The sequence below is a fragment of the Danio aesculapii genome, chromosome 8 (genome assembly GCF_903798145.1).
Source record: "Danio aesculapii chromosome 8, fDanAes4.1, whole genome shotgun sequence".
In the NCBI taxonomy this organism is placed as follows: Eukaryota; Metazoa; Chordata; class Actinopteri; order Cypriniformes; family Danionidae; genus Danio; species Danio aesculapii.
This window is the reverse complement of record NC_079442.1, coordinates 36929407-36955165: the sequence shown is the minus strand read 5'-3', so window position 1 is coordinate 36955165 and position 25759 is coordinate 36929407. Positions and strand designations below refer to the sequence as shown.

The 25759-nt window shown below is 36.7% G+C and overlaps 1 protein-coding gene across 1 annotated transcript in view; it reads right to left on the bottom strand.

Annotated features, from left to right (window-relative positions):
• The window catches only part of faf1 (Fas (TNFRSF6) associated factor 1), a 130802-nt gene that overhangs the window by 57637 nt on the left and 47406 nt on the right, over positions 1 to 25759 (bottom strand). The window contains exons 8-12 of the mRNA XM_056463883.1: positions 19210 to 19296; positions 1502 to 1597; positions 456 to 579; positions 314 to 377; positions 30 to 111 (exon numbers count right to left, since the gene is read on the bottom strand). Of these exons, the coding sequence (XP_056319858.1) occupies positions 30 to 111; positions 314 to 377; positions 456 to 579; positions 1502 to 1597; positions 19210 to 19296 (453 nt within the window). The remainder of the gene's footprint in view (positions 1 to 29; positions 112 to 313; positions 378 to 455; positions 580 to 1501; positions 1598 to 19209; positions 19297 to 25759) is intronic.

Here is a 25759-nt window from a genome sequence, read left to right as displayed (position 1 = left end):
GCCACATTAATTGTTCAACTCATACTCACATCTCTGGCTTTGCCGTAAAAGGCCTCTTGAGATGCTGCTTCCAAGGAGCCGATGTAGAACACAGGATGGCAATCGCCATATCTACAAAACACACATTGACGCATAAAGCAAACCTAAGTGTGTTGATAAAGAGTAAATAACACATATCAGAAAAGCTACTTTCAAACATTAAAGCTGGACAGAAAAATGTGTACACAAGCCATCTCATTCTGAACTACAAAGAAATGTTTGGTTTTCTTTAGTGAAATTGGAATACAAATGTTGTTTTGTACTGGGATCTCACCTTCTAGAAAATTCAGCAGTAAAGTGCAGTAAGGCATCACCCTCATTTTCACTGTTCTCTGGCACTAAGGGAAAATGGAGGAATATATGAAAACATCCACAGTTATTGCCTGCGCCAGATGAAATGATGCAGTATAACTTACTCATCGGAGACTTTCGACAACTCGAGCTTCCCATGCCAAAGATCTCTGATTCGTCTACGCCAAATTCAGGTGCATCTTCGAAATCATCGCCCTCACTGTCACTGACCATGTGGACATCTGTGCACTGGAACACACAGACAGTTTTCTTACAGAAGATACTTTGAACAACAAATTATTAATTATTATAAACCAGGCTTTAGCTTCATTGGACGATCATGTGACCAGTTGTTGAAAGCTGCAGCAGCTGCCGGCTGTCAGTGTAAACTTATGTAAAAACATAAACTTATGTAAAAATAAAACAACATATTTTGACCTGTACTAAGAGATTGTATCAAATTGTAATTTGTTTTACATTATTAAAAATAAAAGGGTACAATCTAGTAGTTTGGGACAATGGTAAAGCCTGTCAATTTAAAATGACAATTAATTAGCATTTGAGGCTGCACACCATCAAATGATACTTGCTCCAAAGAGTCTAGTTTTTTTTGGTATGTTAATAATTGTTCCACTCAATGATAGTTTAGTGAGTATCTTTATTCATAAAATCATTCCAATTTCAATTCTACAACAGGGACTGAACCTAACAGGAATGGTGCATAGGATGCAATAGTTGCAAATGTGTTGAAAGGTTGCCATTAGATTTGAAACACAGGGGCAAGTCTGGCTGCAGAGTGACGGCTGGCAACTCGACAGCGATCACTGTGCCCATTATTTCCTCAATTCAGACCCGGACGGCAATTCTATTCCAACAACGAATTTCTCATTAAATTATAAAAATGGCAATCGCTTATCCATTTTGGCTGGGCAGAGAGCGGTCTAATTAAAAATCCCACGAAACATTAGAATTGCCAAAACTGACACCACATGCTGGCTTTCAATATGTTAAAAAAACTAAAAACAAAAACAGCTGAAATTAAAATGATAAACATAAGAATTATGAGAGAAACAGAACTGGTGATTATCTAAATAATTTTAAAAATGTTTGCAGTGGTTAAATTGTTTTTGTTTTTTTTAAATGCACCTGTTTGTGCATTGTAGTGCTTTACCTCGTCTGTCTGATCCACCGTGAGCGCAGGAGAAGATCTTCTGCACACGGTCAGATGATGACAGGGGTAACTGATTCCACTGATGGCCAGAGTCATCTGCAAATCACAAAACAGTTTATTATTAGACATTTTACCGCTTTGTTTTACTAATCTTTTGTCATACATTATAACAAAACGTGCCATTTCTGTGAACACAAAATCAACATTTATTAAAATTATTAGTTTACTAGGGCTGAAATGAACAAGACTCACATTGCACTTTTTTGGGTCGTAAAAAGGATATTTTCTTAGAAGCAAGAAGAGCTAGTCAAGATAAATTTCAAACATCAGCAGCAGACTTGTAACATGACTTGACTATATCAATTAAATACAGATGATGCTATAAAATTTACATAGTCATACTCTTTATACTGTAACTGTTAGAAAAATAGAAAATAGAGAACAAAATACCTCTGCTTCCCAAATTACTCTTGTTCCATTTGCAACCAGTAAATCTGAACACAAGTAAACGCAAACTAAAATAGATTTAGTTTACTTCAAGCTAAGCATGTTATTGCTTTAAGATGGAAAGAGACTCAAAGGTCATCCTGAAGGTCTGTGGATTTGTGACCTGTAAACTTGCTCTGGAAAATCTGATGTGTACTGTTAAATGGGAAATTTTAACCGGGAATTTTATCAAATATGGGCCACTTTTTGCATTTTAAAAAAATCATATTTAAAAAAAAATGTTTTATAATGTTCAGATTACTTAAATTCCAGCAGAATAATTTATAAACTTAATTAACCAACAAAAGCTGTGCAATGCCATGTACAATAATGGGTATTGAATGTTATGTAATTAATCTTTTTATTATTAGTTTTATAGTTTTTATGTAATTTATGTATTTGTTTATTATCCACCTTTTTATTTTCGTTTGACTACTGATGTTTCAATGTTTCAGTATAAGCTTTTATATAAAATTCTTCCCTATGTTTTAGTCCTGAAGTTCAAACAAAATCAATAAATATATTTTGTAGAAACAAAAAGTAATCTGTTAAAAGTGACTGTAAATCTTTTCTTGTCGAGTTAACAGCAAGACAACAGCGGTTGTAGTCTGTTCACCAGACTGGCTTATCACCAGCCAATCTGGACAACGAATATCCTTCTTGTTAACACAGTGTTTCAATTCCAGATGACCCTGGCATGACTGACTCAAGCTGGCCGTAGGGAATCCTTTTTTAATTTCCCTCATCATTTTTAATCAAAATAACTTCCCATCCCTTTAGAAACAACATCTTTTCTCTGTTATGTGTACACTGGCGCGAAGTTGAGGCAATCTGTCAATCACAGAAGTACAAACAGCAATAACTCCATGATCCAATTTCTAACGGGCAAAATCTCAATCTATATTAGCTATGTTTACAGCCAAGTATTTTTATGCTAATTTTGGGATAATGAATTAAAAATAAAACTTTACAGAAATGCAAAGGTGTGCATACATTCTAAAATGGATTCAATATATTCACTCAACAGAGTAAAAAAAGCAAAAAGAAGTCAAATGCATAGACTATGATATTTACAAACAAAAACAGTGTCTTGCCCTCAAGAGACACAAAATTATATTATTATTCTGAAATCTAGGAAGTCTGTCATCAAAATGCCTTGATATAATCACCTCCTAATAGAAGGACTAAGCTGAAAAGAAAAATGAACGAATGAAGGAATAAATGTATTTGTGAATTGTTTTCTTCCCGTTTTAAAGTATAGAGGTACTGTTTGTTTTATGCATCATCTGTATTTTGAAGCCATACTTTGTTTTGTTTAACAGCGAGGACCACAATGGAACAAGCCCAGGGCTTTTTTGTGTTTTTATCCTCGACAGTTTTTATTTCAAAATGTATGGGACACATGTATTTTGTACAGCTTGTCTAAAATCTGTCAAATAAAATTCAATTTAATTCAATTCAATTCAATCCCACAATTTTCCCTCACACATACATGCTACTAAAAAGACTACGTTTACTGGGTTTCATTTGTGTGCTCTGACACAGTGTCCTAACAACACATAAAGCGATGCGATAAAAGCCATCTTTTCCATGTTTTGTCCTTAACATCTGCAACAACGTCCTGCAAAATTTCTATTTTAAAAATACTTTCTATTTCTGCGATACTGCGGCAGGACAACAGCATATACTAGTATGACAAAGATCACCTCAGGTACAGATTATGTGCTTTGTTCAGGGTTAAATGATACCAATGTGAGTTTTAAAACAATTTTACATTAGATTTATTGCCACACTACTGAAAGCAGTAGCAGACAGTTCACCTCAGATCTTAAAAAATAAAATAACTAGCAGACGGTTTGAAAATGAAAGTCAGAACTTTGACTCGAACAACATCAGTCATCCAGTAACGTTAGCCTATTAATAACGTTATTGAAGTTTAATATGTATTCGATTAAAAGTCTTTACCATGTTGTTGAAGGTGCAGTGCCTGGTATTTAAATGTTTCTGTGATGTCGTGTTTGGTGCAGACAGCCAAATTGTTTGTTGCTGGAATCGCTTCTTGTGTCGTGTGATGTTAATACACGGTATAAGGTGCAAAAAAGTCAATATCGAACATAAAGGTTTTTTGGGGTTTTTACAAGTTAAATACAACAAAGTACAGTAGATTTGTTATCACCAAATACATTCCACTACAGATATAGCAAACCTCCAACCCATTGTCCAACAAGTAAACCATGAATAAAATTAATTAAACAAACAAAAAACATAAAAGGTTTGAAGCCTTTTCTCTGTTTTAATATTTTGCTGTATTTTATTGACATTTCTTGTATTGTTTGCTTTCTAATTTGTTTTTACAGGTGTAACGCACTTTGGTCAACCTTGGTTGTAGTACGGTGCTTTATAAATAAAATGATTGATTGGTATCTAAGCATTCTATCCTGTCATACCCAAGTAAGAAATTAAGCAGTACCAGTATTTGACAAATACTTTTTATTTTTCAAATGAAATGCAATTTTTTTTCCCAAAGGCTACATGCCTTTGGATGACACTCAATATATACGAAAAAGTTCCTCAGTAGCTTGTACTCCAGCTAATTTCTATTATTTGGCTAAAGAAAGTTAAAAACAATGCATCGAAAAGTGCTTTAATTGTTAAATGCAAAAAAAACAAAGTCTATCCATTTCATTTTAACAACTAAAAAGACTTTTATAATGTTATCAATTCAGATTTGTACGATGGGTTATAGATGACCATTATCAGGTGAACAGTTCCTCTAAGACAGCTTTTCTCTGTGAAGTTTACACAGACGAGCAATATTCACCTAGGCAGGATTTCTGCGGTTGTTGATGGAGGTTGTGTGTGCTTGGCACTGTAAAGAGCATCAAGTGCAGCATGCAGTGAGCTAGCAGTAAAGGCCTGAGTACCTCATTAACTCTCAGGCAAGAGTGGAAATGTCAGCAGCACTCCAGACTACAGGGACTCATTACAGACCAGCCCCGTACACACATACACACACATTCACAACTCCCCTGAGCGACAGCACAGAGCTCTTTTCTACCCACTCTTACCTGACATTACCAATTACACACCATAAATCACCGGCTGTTTTTTTTACATGTTCCTTTCTGATGCCTAAATGACCACAGCCAATCTATACTTTTAAACAAACAATACAACTATTGTAAATATTTCAATAATCAGGTTAACTATACACTGTAAAAGCCAAAAGGTTAAGATAACTCAAACCGGTTGAAAAAAATGGATTGCCACAAACCATTTACGTTCAAAAACTAATCTTAATGAGTACTTTGAACTTAATCCATTTGAGTAAACGAAGCAATTAACTAAGCACAGTAAAACCCAATAAATGAAGAGAACTCAAACCAACTGAGTACTGTAAAACCCAATATGTTAAAATTGCTACAAACTCTTTTTTTTTTAAGTTTAAAAAACAAACTAATCTATACGAGTACTGTGAACTTACTCCATTTCAGTTGAAGTAATGAGGAATTTAACTCATTACCTTCAACACTGAGTTCAAAACTCTTTTCAAGTGAGTAGAATTAATTTTCAGTAAATTTTGAGTTAACTGCAGTACACTTTCATTTGATAAAGTTGACTGTTGGGTATGGCGGCAAATCAATGCCAATATTAATCGAGCGCAGCGGTGGTGTTTGCGCGCGAGGAGAAGTGAACAGTGAGCAGATTACAGATCTACACGCGAGAAAACTACAGCTCGCGAGCGCACAGGGGAACTTCACGCGCGCGCTCAACTGATCCAGCGCGAAGAAAACAAGTCCCGCGCGCGCACCTCATCATCTGTGCGCACGATGTACGCTCTCGCGAGCGAGGTCATGCCTACAGCGCGCGCGCGCGATCAGTTCTCTCCGCTCGCTCGCTGGTTCTTCTCTCTGCTCGCGCGAAACATTTTGGAATTTTGTCAGTCCTGGGGCGGGACTTGGTTCACTTGTTATCTCTAGCGCTATTGGCTACTCTACCTTTCCGGAAGTTAGCCGGGATTGGACGCCGATTAAACGACGAACCATAATTCACGTGATCTTATCATCACCTTAACAAACATGGCTTATGACCAGCACATAAGTAATCATTTCATTTATTATGAAAATTATTGCCTTTGTTAGAAAAGGTAGTTATTAGAAACTTTATTAACAGGCGCCCTGTTTACTGACACATTGTCTTGTTAAATCAACTAAATCTACTTAATCTTTAATTTATATTTAATTTACACAAAGCAAATTAAAACTTTTATTATGCTTACTTTGTAGTCAAAGTGTCAATACTTCATCAATATATGCAATTGCACCATTGAAGGTAGTAAAACTACATTATTCACAAACTAGTGTATACTTTATATTTGGTATTCTGCTCAAATAAAGTATATAGCATTGCACACTGTATTATTTTCTTTCACATTTAAGTTTTCATTATATAAATTGTTGTTTAGAGGGAGCACTGCAAAAAATGCTTTTCTTGTTTAGATTGTTTGTCTTGTTTCTAGTATAAATATCTAAAAACTCTCATATCAAGAAGAATTTTCTTGACGAGCAAAACATATTGTCTTGTTTTGAGAAATAATATGCTAATGTGAGTTTTTCCTTAAAACAAGCAAAATAATCTGCCAATGGGGTAAGCAAATTAATCTTGTTTTTTCTTTTGACGTAAGATTATTTTGCTTACCCCATTGGCAAAAACTCAATTAATATTAACATATTATTTCTCAAAACAAGACAATATGTTGTGCTTGTGTAGAAAATTCTTCTTGATTTAGGAATTTTTAGATATTTGGACTAGAAACAAGACAAACAATCTAAACAAGAAAAGCATTTTTTGCAGTGCTCCCTCTAAACAACAATTTATATAATGAAAACTTAAATGTGAAAGAAAATAATACAGTGTGCAATGCTATATACTTTATTTGAGCAGAATACCAAATATAAAGTATACACTAGTTTGTGAATAATGTAGTTTTACTACCTTCAATGGTGCAATTGCATATATTGATGAAGTATTGACACTTTGACTACAAAGTAAGCATAATAAAAATTTTAATTTGCTTTGTGTAAATTAAATATAAATTGAAGATTAAGTAGATTTAGTTGATTTAACAAGACAATGTGTCAGTAAACAGGGCGCCTGTTAATAAAGTTTCTAATAACTACCTTTTCTAACAAAGGCAATAATTTTCATAATAAATGAAATGATTACTTACGTGCTGGTCATAAGCCATGTTTGTTAAGGTGATGATAAGATCACGTGAATTATGGTTCGTCGTTTAATCAGTGTCCAATCCCGGCTAACTTCCGGAAAGGTAGAGTAGCCAATAGCGCTAGAGATAACAAGTGAACCAAGTCCCGCCCCAGGACTGACAAAATTCCAAAATGTTTCGCGCGAGCAGAGAGAAGAACCAGCGAGCGAGCGGAGAGAACTGATCGCGCGCGCGCGCTGTAGGCATGACCTCGCTCGCGAGAGCGTACATCGTGCGCACAGATGATGAGGTGCGCGCGCGGGACTTGTTTTCTTCGCGCTGGATCAGTTGAGCGCGCGCGTGAAGTTCCCCTGTGCGCTCGCGAGCTGTAGTTTTCTCGCGTGTAGATCTGTAATCTGCTCACTGTTCACTTCTCCTCGCGCGCAAACACCACCGCTGCGCTCGATTAATATTGGCATTGATTTGCCGCCATAGTTGGGTTTTACAGTTTACACACACATCAGGGCAAATTAAATACAAATAAAAATAGGCAAAAGATAGATACTTCATTTAAGGGGGCTCTGCAACGTTATAGAATATGTTGGTGGTTTATATAGATTTTTTAAACAGTCTGAGTATTATTTAATCCCCTACTAGATTTGTTATAAATTACAGACAAATGATACTATGTGGGATTCAAAAGAAACGGCATCCAATAAAACAAAATTTGTGTTTGTGTTGCTATACTGTATGCAGTGTTGGGTAACTTTAAAAAAAAGTAACAGATTACTGATTACTACTGGAAATTTGTCGTTTGATTACATTACTAATCACTTCATGTAAAAAGTAATCATATTACTAATTACTTCACTTTGAAGTTACTTTGAAAACATATAAAAAACTAAATACAAAATAAACTGCAGCTCTTTCCGTAATTTAATACTCACTGAAAAACATTACAACAGCTTTAACACAGCAGCTTGACATATTTAAATGATTAAAAGACAATTGTCCAAAACTTTAAATTCTCTCCTCATTTACCTATTCTTCACTTGTTCCAAAGCTGTTTGACTTTTAAAAAAATGTTTTTTTCGACATTTTGAAGAAAACTGGATACCTCTAACCATTGACATTCATAGTAAGAAAAACACAGCCTGTCTGTGGATGTGGAAACAAACTATAAGTGCTCAAATGTTGAATACTTGAAATCTGGAAAACGTGAGCGTGTCACAGTAATACTTTTGTTTTTACACTCAGTGAAATCAAAGTAATGCATGCATCCACTTGAAGAAGCAAGCACTCTGGTCAGCAGCTATTTCAGCTCGAGTTCTCCAGCAATTTAAAAGGGAAGCTCATTAACTGACGCTGCAGCTGAAATCGTAATATAAAAAAGTAAACATTGTTTTCTAAAATCTAGATTTGTAACGCAATTACATTGACTTTAGTGACTAATCAAATTACACAAATTTAAAATGTAATTTGTTACATTACTGCATTCCCCATAAATGTATTTATAATATAGTAACATATACATATATATATATATATATATGCTCAGAATTAAAAATGTACTGTACTTTTCTTCAATTTTCTACAAAAAAAAAAGGATAATGTTAACAAATTCGAGACATACCAAAACCTATGTCAGGTCTTGGTATTGATTAACAGACATAACAGATTAAACGTAAAGAAGCTTTAGTTTAAGTACTGTAATATCCCATAATGCAACTCGGAGAGGATTTCAGAGTGTCAAGTACTTCAACAAGACACTAACTCCCCCAAAACACACAAACACACAACACACTCTCTCTTTCTTTGCGATGGCCCACACAGAGAGAAGGATCGCAGACAGTCTTTTCTACAAGAACTAATTAAAGTCAGACTGCCTTCACACACAGACAATGTACAGTGCTGTTGACACTATCAAGAGCACTGTCCAGACATCAGATACTGTAGAAACTGAAATCAGAAACTGTACCACTAGTCAATAAGCATTTATGGTTAGTGCATTCAGATGACATTCTACAGACTCGAGGTCCTTTGCCAATCCTGTTCCCCTCTACTCTCTGTAGTTCAATGTTTACATTCTCTACTGTCCTCTATATGTTTATGTACAGTTGAAGTCAGAATTATTAGCTTCACCCCCTGTTTATTTTTCCCCCAATTTCTGTTTAATGGAGAGAGGAAAAAAAATCAACACATTTCTAAACATAATAGTTTTAATAACTCATTTCTAATAACTGATTTATTTTAGCTTTACCATGATGACAGTAAATAATATTTGACTAGATATTTTTCAAGACACTTCTATACAGCTTAAAGAGACATTTAAAAGCTTAACTAGGTTAATTAGGTTAACTAGGCAGGTTAGGGTAATTAGGCAAGTTATTGTATAACGATGGTTTGTTCTGTAGACTAACGAAAAAATATAGCTTAAAAGGGCTAAAAATTTTGACGGTAAATGTTTTTTCAAAAATTAAAAACTGCTTTTATTTCAACCGAACTAAAGCAAATAGGAGTTTCTCCAGAAGGAAAAAATATTATCAGACATACTGTGACAATTTCCTTGCTCTGTTCAACATCATTTGGGAAATCATTAAAAAGAAAATTCAAAGGGGGGCTAATAATTCTGACTTCAACTGTATATATAATTTGTGCCACTACAAAATCCCAATTTTAAAATTCAACAACTGATTTTACCCTCTCTGACCTATTCTTGAATTTGCAAATTAACGTTATGCAAATCTTCACTGTTGTGCATCAGGTTGCCTAAGGGTGCACTCACACTATGCTATGCGAACTGTGCCCCGTTTCCCGGTTTGTTTGACAAGTGTGAGTGCTCCCCCCTTGCCCTCTTCAGCACGGTTCAAGGCAACTGTACCTAGTGTGAGCACGCCCTAAGTTGCCTAATATGCCATAAATGTTAGCATGCAAATGTGGACAGTTAAGGCCTTGAGATACTAATAGAAAAGATGTTTTAGGGTTACGAAACACCTGAGAAATGATATGCTGCTAGCAAACACCCCGAGGTTTTTCAACCTCGTTTTGAAAAACACAATTTCAATGAATTTAATTCTATATTTAAGAATATTGAAATAAATTTACAGTCGTGAGAAAACAGCCGTGAAGAAAGCATTTCATATATTCACATGTGAATATAGCAATGTGGCTACCACAATATACCAATGTGTTTTAAGTAGAAATTGGCTTGTAGACTGAAACTGTACGGTCTTTTACAACATAGTTTTTGTATTTACTAGCACTATCCTTCTGTATGTAAATTGATAGGCCCTACCCATTTGTTAGCAAGAGCATTTTAATATAATAAAAATTTATTTAAAATCACTGATTACTCTATCCCCCAGTCTCAAAGACAAGTCTTACGCTTTAGTCCTAGACTAAAATGTAAGTATGAGCTGATTTAAACTGAAGAGAATTTTTTTTATAAAACAAAGCCTATGTTTTGTCTCAAGATGGACACTAGGAATGTTTTCTAAAGTGCATTTATAAAAAAAAAAAATACTCAAATGTCCTCATTGAATTATTTCCTAATCCTTACTTAGTCTATGTCCTGTCAGTAAAACCAGGCCAATGTATTTATGAAAAAAGGGGAAACAAGTTGTTTCATACATTATTTCACCCATATTTAAAATTTGACTTTTTAAAAATATATTTTAAACCTTAAAATAGTTTTTTTTATGTATTTAAAATCTCCCTTTACATTTAATTTAAATATGAAAAAATATCTAAATTTATTTGCATTAATTTATTAAAATTTATTTTTAATTTTAATTCATTTATTTAATATAAATGTTTTTTTCCACAGGATTGTTAATGCTACAGTACATAACTAATCCCAACATAAAACAATGTAATCCTGTTTTCTCTAATATTTCTCAGTTTATAGAATGGCAGACACAGAGCACTTAAAGACCCAGGTAAGGTAAAATGTCCACATTCTGATGCCAACAGTATGGGGGAGTCTGGCTGCTAACATGTGCGTTCAGAGCCGCAGGCTACAGGCAAGAGGTCATCCCTCACTGTCCCACACCTCCCTCTCCACCTCCAAACAAAGAACAAAATCCTCCTCTTTTGGACCCCTTTCATTAACACTTGCATTAAAGCCCCTAGAACCGAGCACCATGCAAAAGAGGCATTGCATTTGTCTTGCTCCATTCCAATTTAGCAAGAATTCCATTCCATGAGTACAATCACTTAAACATACTTCTCTGACAAACTTCTTCCTTTTCCTCCTGGTTGTTTTCAGCTATTTGTTGTCATTCTCCATCTCTGAGGCTGTGAAGGAGATAATTACTGCTGACAGCTGCTCTAGTCGTCCGAGAGCCCCAAGCTGCACCTTGTGCCTGCCTTCTTTCATAGATGAGGACAAGAGAGCTACAGAGCGCGAAAAAAGCCAGAGAGAGCCGAGTCCAGGAAAGAAAAGAAAAATAAGAAGCCCCACCCTAAACACCTGTTGGACCCTTTCAGGTTGGGTTTGGAGAGGTGTCAGTCTTGATTAAGATCTAGGGTCAAATACAGTGTTTAAATTGCCCAGTGAACCTTTCAGGGCTAAGCCCTTCGAGAGAAAAAAAAAGTGTGAATAGGCAAGGCAATGTTTTGTTTTCACCTGTGTAAGGTGTAATCTGTAACTGCTACGATTTGCTGAATTTTAAATGGTAATAAACAAAAAAATCCCTCTTTGAAAAAGTGTAGATTCCAATGAAAATAATAATCATTTTTAATTATAGGAGACCTATGCAAGGTTTTAATTTTAATAAAAAAAGGTAGCTAAATTAACTAGGTTTAGATAATAATGGTCTAAATTGAGCAACAAATATTTATATTTTAAAACTTTGATAAAACTTAACTTATTATTTTAAGAAAATTAAATAAATAAATAAATAAATAAATAAATAAATAAATAGTAAGTTGGTAAGAAAGTAAAAGTGAGGCCCATTAAAAAAATAAAAACAAATAATGATTAAAATAATAAAGTCAAGAAACCTAAATCAATGATTTAACAAATCCAATAAAAGTAATCCATTACATTATATTGACAAAAGTTTTGGAACACCCCAGATCATGGAATTCAGTTGTTCCAGTCAATTGGATTAAAAAATAAATAAATAAAATTGGAGCATAAAATCAAGCACCTAGGCATGCAGACTGCTTCTATAAACATCTGTGAATGAATGGGTCACTCTCAGGACCGCAGGGAATTCAAGTGTGGTTCCGTGATAGGTTGCAATAAGCAGATTTGGTGAAATCTCATCACTTCTGCGTATTCTACAGTCAACTGTTAGTGGTATTTTAACAAAGGGAAAGCAACTGAGAACAACAGCAGCTCCGTCATGAAGTAGAAGTGTCAATAGCTACAGACCTCCAAACTTTGTGTGGCATTCAGATTAGCTCAAGAAGAGTGCACAGAGAACTTCATGGAATGGGTTTCCATGGCCAAGCAGCTGCATCCAAGCCTTGCATCACCCAAATACCATCCAAAGAATCAGATGCAGTGGTGTAAATCCATAACAAAGACATGCTCTCTGAAGTGGCGAATCACGCTTCTCTGTCTGGCAATCCAATGGATGAGTCTGGATTTGGCGGTCACCAGGAAAACAGTACTTGCCTGACTGCATTGTGCCAAGTGTAAATTTTGGTAGAAGGGGGATTATGGTGTGAGTTTGGTTTTCTAGGATTGAGCTTGACCCCTTAGTTTCAGTGAAATTAACACTTAATGCTTCAGCATACTAAGACATTTTGACTAATTTCATGCTCTCAACTTTGTGGGAACAGTTTGGGGATGGCCACTTCCTGTTCCAACATGACTGTGCACACGTACACAAAGCAAAGAACATAAAGAAATGGATGAGCAAGCTTGGTGTGAAAAAAATTAACTGGCCTGCACAGAGTCCTAACCTCAACCAGAGAGAACAAATGCAAGTAGCAAGCCATGCCTTTTCGCCTGACCTCACAATTGCGCTTTTAAAAGAATGGTAAAAATTACCCATAAACACACTCATAAACCTTGTGGAAAGCCTTCCCAGAGGAGTTGAAGCTGTTATGGCTGTAAAGGGTGGGCCAACTCCATATTATACCCCATGTATTAAGACAGGGATGTCATTAAAGGCCATGTTAAAGCATGTCACAAATTTTGGCAAATATAGTGCATCTAGTATGAAAATTGAAATAATAATAATAACAAAACCTAAAAAGTAAAAATATCATATAAATTCATATTGATATTTTAATATATATTTTATATATACATACTTATTCACAGGCCCGTTTATATTGAAGCACTGTTTATATACGCACTGATACAATTGACCAAACAAGAAATTATCAGGAAATTTAGCCACACCATATCGGTGTTTTGTAACATCTCATTTTTGAGAGGTGGGTCGTTAGCCCAACGCTCAACCCCCAACCTGTAGGACCAGTATATACACACATACACTACAGAAAATTTAGCTTACCCAATTCACCTATGGCGCATGTTATTGAACTTGTTGGGGAAACCGGAGCACCCATAGGAAACCCACACGAACACAGAGAGAACATGCAAACTCCACACAAAAATGCCAACTGACTCAGCCAGGGTTCGAATGGAACCCACTTTGCATTCATTCCGCCATATTTTATATATATATTTTATTTGTATAATATATATTTTAACATTAATTCATTCATTCATTCATTTTCTTTTCAGCTTAGTCCCTTTATTAATCTGGGGTAGCCACCGCGGAATTAACCCCCAACTTATCCAGCACGTTTTTACGCAGCGGATGCCCTTTCAGCTGCAACTCATCACTGGGAAACATCCACACACACACAGACTCTCATTCACACACATACACTACGGACAATTTAGCATACCCAATTCACCTGTACCGCTTGTCTTTACATTGTGGGGGAAACCGGAGCACCCGGAGGAAACCCACGCGAATGCAGGGAGAACATGCAAACTCCACACAGAAACGGCAACTGACCCAGCCGAGGCTCGAACCAGCGATCTTCTTGCCCTGAGGCGACAGCACTACCTATTGTGCCACTGCGTCGCCTATATTTTAACATATGATTAATATTATTATATGTTAAAATATATTATTATTGTTATTTTATTACATGTTATATATTATTTATATATATTATTACTACATTTATATAATATTATTTTTTTAACCTGTGACCTGTAATGAACGTGAAGACATTATTTGAAAAAGCAATTATTTGCAAAGATTCGATTTCTCTTGCATGACAGAACACCACTACAAGTACGGTCACAGCAAGGTGTTGATCTAAACATGTAAATAATGCTATATGCCAGACGGCCCTGGTAAGGCACAGGAAGAGTAGATCGACGGCAAGCTAGCGTTTCTGAAGGCGGATGACTGTCAATCTAAGAGTGTATATACACCTCTCCATCTCAGAAAAACTTCACCTGCAGACAGCAATCTCACAAGGGGCTCTGTATGGGCTTAGAGATGAGCCCCGTTGCTACGACAACCAGCAGGCCCAATAAGCTGCCTCTGCAGGTCCGTGACGCTGAAAGCCCATAACAGCCGAGGGCCACAGAGACCCTCAGAGAGCAGCAGCAGTAATACATTAGCAAACACCAAGAAACACTGGATAAATGTCAGCAATTAAGGGGGAAAAGACTCTAATAAGGACGTTCCAAGAGTTGTCAATCATTCCCATAGGTGCTGCATGAGGTTGGCAGTGAAATATGAAAAGAGCTCGAAAGAGTTTTGGCTCGGGATGTGTGTGAGAGGGAACTCAAGAGGTGGGAAATGGACCAATTAAGGGCCCTAAATTAAGTGAACGAATGAAATAAACAAGAGCATGTGCTACAATTTAGAGCTGGAGCCTTTTTGATGATAGCGGCGAGGGAGCGATGCGGTGCCAATTATTTGTTTTTACTTCATTTATATGTCATAAACTGGCATTATTTACTTTGCAAACGCCTTCAGATATCTAGAGAACATTTCAGTCGGATTTAACAAAAAAATAAAATGGTGCAGCCCAAGTTCGGGAAGAAAACACACCGAAGTTTGGGTGGTTAATGCCAAACACAGCCTGCAAACAGCAGTCCTCCAGTGGCCTGCCATATGAAGAAGCCAGTGTCAGCCCCTCAAACACACCACACGCATCCCGACTACACCCACTCAAACAAACAAGGGCTAAACATGACTATGGTAAACAGCCTCCCTTGAATTTACAGACACTGCAGAGGGACGTCAAGACAACCGCTAAGATCCACCCACAGATTCAAAAGGCATGCCGATTTTTTTTTTTTTTTTAACATTGTAATCCCATTCTCCCCGGAGACAAATTTGCTAATCACAAATCCAGTTAAAAACGGCAGCACTGTTTAAATGTTAACTGGTTAAACAGTTTCACTGCATAAATGGATCAAAATCAAATCACATTTTCTTCATTTGTCTCCCTGACAGTAATACAAAAATACGTGCACCGAAGGCTGCCTTCCCTCTCGAAATGATTAATATATTAAGTTCAATCCATTTCGACAGTACATGAAAAAAACAAACCTCCTTCAAAACCAATATGGTTAAAAGCTCAGTCTGTGAAATGTAAACTGACTACTGATCAGTTCTCCATTTTTCTTCCTTATGAGGTGGAAAGGAGCTCTGTATATGAGCAAGCGAAGGATAATGAAAGCACGGCGGAGCAGGCATTGACTCAGACTGCTGGTAAATGTATTTCTAAGCCTAGGCTGTCATGTTTATTGGTACAAATCCCAGGAGATGAAGAAAGGTTAATGAGATACGCACCAAAAAAAAAAAATGCCATGCAAGAGCTTTGCATCTAAAGAACAGCTAGCCATTCCAATAAGAAATGGGGGCCATTATTAAGATCACTGCTTTAATAATACGTCCCTCCCTATAAGCCAAGATGAGTTGAGGTGAAAAGCGACCAAGCGCACATTGACCACACACAACCAATCACTGCTTTATTGTGCCTTAAAAAGTATTCATGAGCAGTGCCCTCTTCATCAGAGAACAAGATTGTGGGTTGAGGTCTTCGGTGAGTGCACTTCAGCCCTGAAGTGGCCTGACTCAAGTGGGCAGTCTGTGGTGAGAGGGTGTAATTCAGTGACCTTGCGTCTGTTGTGCTTTTCGCTAAAGGACGAAACGATCTCTTCAACCGCCCTTTTAACAATATGAGTTAAATGCAATGATACATGAGCCTTACAAGTGCACGCTGAAAATAAACAATGCTGTCATTGTTAAAAGCTATGTGAAACACTGCTTATAACGCTACTGACAATGGGGCCATAGCCTTTTGTTCTGTTCTGATATAGTAGTCACTGGGTTTTATGTTTGTTCTTTAAACCGTGGTGTGTAAAACCACATTAGTTGCTTCGGGAAAAAATAAATAATAGTGGCTATATACATTTTAATCTTTTGAAAAATGACAAATACGATAGGGTGGTGGGTAAAATAGAAACTCTCAACACCTGTAACAAACAGCGCTCATAAAACAGGTTTGCTCATCGGTTAAAGGCCACTCCCTTTGCAACCATACTTACCCTCAATTAGGCACCTGAAAGCAAATCAAGACACAATAACAAGCACAGTCCTGTTTTATCATGGTTGAAACACAAGGGCAACTGCTCAGATGCACAATGACCAGTGAAAAGTAAAGAAATAGTTCCCATGGTTATTGTGTGAATGACTAGCTGAGCTTGGAGGTGGGGTTCCTCAAGGTTCAGTGTTAGGGCAGTCTCTGATCACTGTGAACAAGTCGTACTGAAAGGCTGGGAGCACGGAACAGGGCGGGAAAGGTCACTGACCCCCCACTACATGAGCTGTAGTGTCCACACAGAGAGGACAAGAGAGAGGAGCTGCTCTGTGACGTCTTAATTAGCGCCAACATCTTACTTTCACATCAGGTGAAGCTTAAAGTGCTACTACGGAAAAGTTAAAGTTATGCTTTTATTTAATTTTTCCAAATGCCCTTCAAATAAAATTAGCATTTTCATAAAGGCACTATTTTTGGCAAGTAATATGTCATTTTACACTGAAAACAAAATATTGCATGGAGCAAAAATTGTAGCCGAGTAGATCCTACTTGAAGTTATATGTAGTAAGAGATTTGCAATGCAGAATTCTTGACCGAATGAGAATTCAGTGTGGGAAGGGCAATGGGATGCAAGATGGGGCTGGGCGATAATTCGGTAATGATAATTATCAGGATATATGTATATATAGATATGTATATATATTTATTTATTTATTCTTTTTTTTTTAGATAAAACGATGACAGTTCGATAAGAGTTGGTAATGTTTATGCACTAATTGTGAAGCTGCGCAGGCATTTTTCAGCCTGCACTTCCGAATGCTGCATGTAGTACAAGTTTACAGCCATACAGTGTTAGTTGCATTTGGAGGAGTAAGAAATAAATAAGGTAAAAAATAATATTAAGGTCACAGTCACACGCTATGTTTACATTCACCTATTTTATGCACATTTTGGATACGTGCATAAAAAATAAATAAATCGGTTGATGGAAACGCCAAGATGTGCATAAAAAAACATATGCGCATAACTGAGTAGGATAAACTTTTAATTCGATAAGAAAAGATGCGCATAAACTATGTTGGAAACACTTTTACTGAACAAATTCCAGTATGCACATTAAAAAAGGTGATGTGATTTTGTTACAAGAGATTGTGTGATGATAAAAATGTCTGTTAATGGACAAACCAGCAGGCTGAACACATTGTAAAACATCTGAAATGTCGTTTTGGTCATTCTAAAATGCCTTAACCGCTTCAGTATTAGGGTTACTATATTATTAATGACCTGCAGAATCAATGCTCCACGTCTCAAGTCTTCAAACGCCACCGTGCGTTCACTGCATGTCAGGATTGCCTTCTGAGGTGTAAGTCATTTATTAAATAAGGAAAAGATTCACGCAGCTTCTCCTAATACAGCAAATTAAGTTTTTACTGTTGATATTTGGTGCCAGATCATCAGGAAGTGATGATTTTGTTCACTTTGATTCGTTGGATGGAAACGCTGCTTTATTCGCACATCTTTTATGTGATGATCAAGTTTTGCACATAAAGTTAATTCGCATTTTTGAATGGAAACATAGCTACAGACGTTGTTGATAATAAACGTCACTAAACTTCAGTAGTCTGGAGCTACATAGTTTTTTGCAATCCGACACAAAACAGAGCAATGTGCACTGCAAACTGCGCAGACGACTCATGCCATCAAAACAACACAAACCGCTTTCATCATTTAAAAGAATGCCACCCTTATAAAGATGCTAAGAAATTACAGACCCAAACTAGAGTTGGTAAATGTGGACCATCTACAAGAATCAGCATCCTTAAAGGCATAACTTATCCTTTAAATGTCCATGCTTTATCAGTCATTGATTAGGTCTATCGATTAAAGGGTTATTGACAATCAATAGATCATCAAGTAATCATTAGCCTCCCTAAATAAAATATATTAAAGGATATTTCACCGTAATTTCACCATACTTGCCATTAAAAGGATAGTTCATCCCAAACTGAAAATTCTGTCACTACTAACTCATCTTTCACTTCTTCCAAACCTGTTTTTCTGATGTTGAACATTAATATACAATAACTTGTAGGGTAATGTGGTTGTTGAAAACTTGAACAGTAAATGCTGAATTAAGATTGTTCTTTTTTTTATTTATATTGTCACACAGCTAAAACATAAAATGTGTTAAATCAGCTGCACAAAGAGATTGGCATGCTGAAAATCCTTTAAAATAGATACATATAACGATTTGACATTTATTGTGATAATTATCGGTATCGACTGATTTGAAAAAAATGTTTTTTTTTGCCATATTGCCCAGCCCTAATGCAAGATTAACCAAATATCATATATTGTTAGCTAATTATTCTTAACTTGCATCTTATCTACATTATTATTCAACCTTTGCCATTTTAAATTCAATTTGAAAAATTGAAAGGTGCACAATCATCATAGAACAAAATGATCATACCGAGTCATCTGTGGCAGAAGCAGGCCAGCCGTCCCACTGCTGATGCCGCACAGGGATGTTTGTCAGGTCTGAAATGTTCCTTTTCACCTGGAATACAAACAGACCAAAACATCAGATAACAGGTACATGAATACAACATTAATCCATGAACACATTTCTTAAAATACTAGTAAACAACACTTTCAGAACACACTTTGTACCTGCTATTATCGCAAAGTGACTGGAATGGGAAGGAGAAAAGGTGGAAAAGTAGCGGAAAAGAGCTCTGTGTTCTCAAAATTCCACAGATGCCTGTCCTAATGCTCAATGCCAACAAGCCTTCGCTTGAAAAATGGACAGTATTTCCCTTCTGCCATTCACCCCGTGTAACTGCACTTAATAACATTGCGTGCATTTAAACAGTTGATGCTGGCCCCTGCTCCGACGACGCTGTTGGTTTAAAGCTCAACGCCAGGCTGATGTGCGGAGGACGAGGGTGATCAAAGCGAGTGTCACCCAGGGCTGGACGGGCCGCAGATTCTAGTGCATTATCCCCGGAGAATGCACTACCCCGCGGCGCTAGATACAGAGGCAGAGAAAACTAGCCATTGTGGTGGAAAGCCCTCCTAGCGCATGGCCAAATCCCACCGCCAGCGCACTGAGTGGACATGTATCCTCTGCCAGACTGAGGACTCGTGCCCACGGAGGCAGAAACGATGGACGCGAGATGCTTGTCAAAACAAAAGACATGAAGCAGGGTTGAAAGAGATAGGGTTAAGAACTCTTCAGAAGACACAATCATATTGTGGAAATTTATGACTACGATAATACCTAGGTTATGAATATATGTCATTAAAACATTCAATTTTAATTTGCTTTTAACAATAAAACATACAAACAAACAACGTGTTACATGAAATTTGAATTGAAAATCTCGAAACCATGCTCATAATTCTTCCTCTCTTCTCAGATATGACGGCAGACCAAATCAAGGGTTACCATGTGGCAACTTTGGCCAGCAGGCCCTACTTCGGGCATCTCTGTTCTATACTGTTTAATTAACTGTTTTGGCTGAATGTATTTTAGCTGAAACTGTCAGTTCATTTACACTCTGAAACTGCATTATGAGAGCCTGACCTCTGCTTTGACAAATTTAGATGTCAAAAATGTTTACTTTTTAAAAATAAACTACATTTATATTAGTCTCAATATATAGTCTGGATTGGTCTTATAAATAATAAAGTGTATAATTAGCTTTTACTGTTATTTAACAGATTTTATTTTGAAAGTGCTGTGTCATTTCAGTAATTTTAATATATTGTTGGATTAATTATGAAATGAATTTGGTATTTGTTTAGCATTATATTTTACTTATGATGCCCAAATGTAAAATATGTGTCCTGAAGTACCACTGGATTCTAAAGGATTTTTATAAGAATGATATTAAAGCTACCCAGAAAGTCAGAAATGTTCCAATAACACAGTTATGTACAGAACGATGACTGAAGTCAGCTTCCTGACCATTATGGAGAGTCACAAACTCAATAAAGGGAAACAAATTCAGATATTGACAACAACACCTCGGTCAGTTGAAGTCGGAGGCGCCACTACCGCACACACACGCACGCACACACACACACACACACACATTAAACATCCACGAGCCCACACACTGGGCTGTGCATTTTTCTTATTGAAGCGAGCAAGGGTCAGCTGGGTTGGCCAATGTTATTACAGAGTGTAATATCTGTGTTTGACCAGAGGGCTACAGGGATTTGGCCGCCCAGGCCTGACCGGCAGGCTGCCGTAAACACCAGCTCTTGGCTGTAATGAACCGTTTAGGGTCAAATGGCACCGCAGCCCAAGAGAAAGTAGAAAGTAACGCCATCGCCGAGGGCCAAGCAGAAGCATTTAGCTGCTATAACAAATCAGCCCACTGCGAGAATCTGATATTTCACCACTTTACTTCATTGGCTCTTTTTTATGAGCACTGCCCTACTGTCAATACACCTATACCGCTCTGTTCTTCAAGCCAGACTTCATCCCATCTTGACAAACACCCAAAGAGAAGCTATTCAATGTTATTCGACTTCAAAACAGATTTAGCTTTATTGCAAGGTGGAGATTTGAACACTTAGAGCAAATGGCAAATGTAGTCACAGTTCAATAAAGTGGTGTGAGTGTTCTTTTATTTAGAGATAGTTGGTTTGGTTGGGTGAGGAGTTTTCTCAGTAACTCCTGTGAATTATAATTGACTTAAGAGGTGAAAGCCCCATACGGCTGCAATATTCAGGAACACAAGTGTCATTACCTATTCATGAGCTACGAATTCCTCCTCTAAGCAGTCAGGGGTCTGCAAATTAAAGCCAACATTACCTAACTAAATGAGGGGGAAAAAGTACACAAAAACAGATAAACAAACAATTCCGCCGAATAACAAGTTTATTTATCACTGATTTCCGAGGGAAAGTAAAGAGAGTTTGAAGATGTTCAGTAACGGCTGACATTTGTTCTGTCTTGCCCAAACCGCTGCCCGTAAGGAACAATGAGGTTTGATTAAACAGCGAAGAAAAAGACTCAGTCCTATTAAATCCAGTTCCGCTGACATTTCATTTTAAATGTCACAATAGAGTTTTTAGCATCAGGGAACAGACATCCATTGTGGAAAAAAAGAGGGGGAAGAAAAAAGAAGAAAATGTTGACATTATATCAGAAAATGCGGGAAGATCTCAAGGATAAAGACATTTCAGCTGCCAGGATTATATTCTTAAGGACTGCATGTAACAGCGCTTTTCATTTAAAAAGGTTTTCTTTCATATACTCTCCGGTGTGGCTGTCATATTAGATAAATATTTTACATCACCCATAGAACAAACAGTTCCACGGTGTTAAAATAACATCCAGCTTAATAGACGGACTGCACAAAATATACAGAGGTAAAGAACAGCATTTGAGATAAAAACTGAAAGAGGTTTGGTTACTGCTGCCCCCTTACTGACAAAACCTAGACTACATACAGAGGTCAAAGACGAAGAGTGCTCTTCAAGCTTTAAAGCTATGGAAATTGAATGCATTTACTCTGTTTAACTTTTTGAAAAATCACTATCATATATTTTTACCATAACTAACACCAAAAAGTCAATGTACCAGAAGTCGTATAATATATTTTTTACTTAATATAATTCGCATTAGACGACATATTAAAAGGCCATTAAAGGATCTCAAAATATTCATATGTTTTTCCACTACCCTTAAACCACCACATTTTACCTATTTGTCAACAAGAAGTGTTTAATTTAATTTAAAATGTAATAGTAATAATTTGTGTATAATATTTTAATAAGTACTAGTATATTCTTTAATTTTTCATAAATATATCAACAAAGCTAAACAAAGCATTTAATATGCTTTCTATGTGAACACCAAGTCATATTTATACATCAATTTACTATTACAATATGCAACACAAACAATCTCACACCTTTTTAAGCAAATAATATTTAATAATATTAAATTCCATAATGTTTTAAGACCTTTAAGTACTCAAAATATAAAAAATTGACAATTAAAATGTTACAAAAGTGATAATAGAAAAAAAAATCATACCAAATTAAATTACTTCGATGTCAATAAACTTGTGAGCTCTCCCAGACAAACATATAAAATATTTTTACCTTGATTTTCACCTAAATGTCAATGTACCAAAAGTCGTATCATATTTTTTACTAAATATAACTTACATTTGATGACATATTAAAAGGCCATTTAAGGATCTCAAAATATTCATACGTTTCTCCACTACCCCTAAACCACCACATCTTACCTATTCGTCAACAAGAAGTGTTTGATTCAATTTAAAATATAATATATAATTAATTTCATAAAAATATAATTTCATTTGTTTATAATATCTTAATCAATACTAGTACGCTCTTTTATTTTTCATAAATATATCAACAAAGCTAAACAAAGACTCATGAACATTATTTCACCCATAATTTGACATCTTATTATAACAAAAGTTTAATGTGAAACATTTGAGCTTTTAATATGCTTTCTATGTGAACACCAAGTTATATTTAAGCATCCATTTACTATTACAATGTGCAACACGAACAATCTCACACCATTTGGCAAATAGTATTTAATAATATTAAATTCAATATTGTTATTAAGACCTTAAAGTACTCAAAATACAAAAACTTGACAATCAAAATGTTACAAAAGTGGCTGAAATACAAAAAAAATCGTACAGAATTAAATAACTTAGATGTCAATAAACTTGTGCGCTCTCCCAGACAAACATGCGCACACACACACACACACACACACACACACATTAATGATCCAATCTTTCTAAATGCCAAGTACTGGTAATCCCTGGCTGGAGAGAAATCAAAGAGAAGAAAAGGTTGCCGTTAAACAGTCACAAGCTCTTCAGCACCAGATGCCTTTCATTCACACTCTTTTACTCTCCATCCTTCTTTTCTTCCTCCACGTTCATCTCTCCAGCTGCGGAGAGAAACGCTGTGGGGCCGGCAAAAATCCCTGGGACGAGTCGTCTGGTCACGGACGGCAGAGCCCTATCGGACGGCCCTATTCTCCCCACCACTTTCCTGACAAACATTTGCTCTGAGGCTTAAGCGCAGCCCCGAACTCGGGTTTGGGAATGCCAATCAGAAGAGGAGAGCAGGGCCCGGGGCCGAATAGTGGAAGGGTACGTTCCCTGGGAGCCTGGAGGCAGAGCAAGAGCCTTTGGCAAAGACAAACAACGGGACAGCACTGAGGGACTCTCTTCTCTCTCCCTCTTTTGCTGCTTCTATTGATATGCACATGCAGAAACGCATCGGCTGGTCTTCAGCAAAGACAAAAGATGAGCAGAAAAAGAAAGGCTGGAGAGGAGTCCTCTCCATATGTGCCTGCGAGGGGGTGAATGGGCTGAAAAAAAGAGAGATTGTGAGAGCTCTCTGTTGCTGTTTTGTTGCATTTTCACACAGGCCTTCAGTTTTGGAGCCACAACTGTAAAACAAAAACTTCTCTCACTTGTTAGTAACATTCTCAACGAGACGTTTGTAAGGAAACGTAGTGGATCCCCACAGAGCTTTTCTTTCCCGTTCATGTGTTTATTTTCTGGCATCTCGCACACAAAAGCGAGTGCTAGACACGTTAGGTAAAAGAATCCTCCTGTGGAGCCAAAGTAACTAATGAACTCTCCAGCTAACTAAACTAACTCTCAGCGAAGAGCCATTTAGAAAGTGACGTGCAACCAATAAGGTGTTCTCTTACAAAAAAACAGTTTTGCAATTTGTTTCTCCTCGGAAAACAAATCTTCTCCCTCTCCCCCTCAATCATGGTCTTAGGAAGAAAGAAAACAGAATGCCTGAGGATCAGGCCAGTCGGGGCCGCAGCGGCCCGTTTGATTCAGCTTTGTCCAGTCACTCGCTCCCCTACCAAGCCAACAGCTTCGCTTCCTGCTCCTCTTTTCTCTTCCCCGCAGGCTCTACTCTCCAGTTGTTGTAATCCCGGCAGAAACACTTAAGGTTCACAGTAGGTGCTCATCAAAACCATCTGCTGAGGGAAAGAGAGCGCTCACCCATCTCACTTTAATCTCTTCAATTAGCACCATTACAAACCTGTCAAGTAGTCTGATTACTGTAATGGTGACCAGCGCCATCAAGGCGGCAGTTTCGCCGGGAAAGGGATTCTGGGATTGTGTGGACAAAGCCGAGATGAGGAAAAGCAGTTTTCTCAGTTTTAAAACTCGAAAAAGAAATGTTTGACCAAAAAGTTTCTTAACAGCTCAATGGAAAGGAACATTTTCCCTGATTAATAATCCATCCATCTCCTCTAGACTACTTTTGATGACACTTTTATCTCTAACCATCAATATTTATGAATTTATGAATTGAAACTGAATTTGTGTTAATTTCACATGTAACTGAAACCTTCGAACTAATCAGACTGCAAACAATTACACTAAAATTAAAAATAAAACAATTTTACGGTAATAGACATTTCTCATAAAACAGTTAAAATATGTTGCTGTTTTTTTTCATAAGTGTCAACATCAAACATTTATTTAGAGATCCCTGATATAAAATAAATATAGCAACACATTTAATTAAATAAAAAATGTAAATGCCTATTTTTTAAAGTTTTTCCCATAATTCCATAACTCCGTATTGCTGCAACCACCCTTTATGATTAGGCTTATTTCACACAGATAGTAGCCTATAGTACAGCTGATACTAAAGACTTCCACGACTAGTAGTCTCATCGCTTTTGGTGCTCTGAAAAACATTTTATTTGAGTGACATTGTAGCAACATTTTGACATAATTGGGCGTCCATGTGCGGTACAGGAGCGGAGCAACAGAGAACTATTCTCTGCTCAAAACATTCAGGGATCAATCATATCCAGATTGCCATAAATATGAGCTTTTGAAACTCATATTTTAATGTAAATTCTACTGGCTAAACTGGCTAATGTCATGCATACATACAGTTGCAAATCAGAATTATTAAACCCCCTTTGATTTTTTTGATTTTTTTAAATATTTCCCAAATGATGT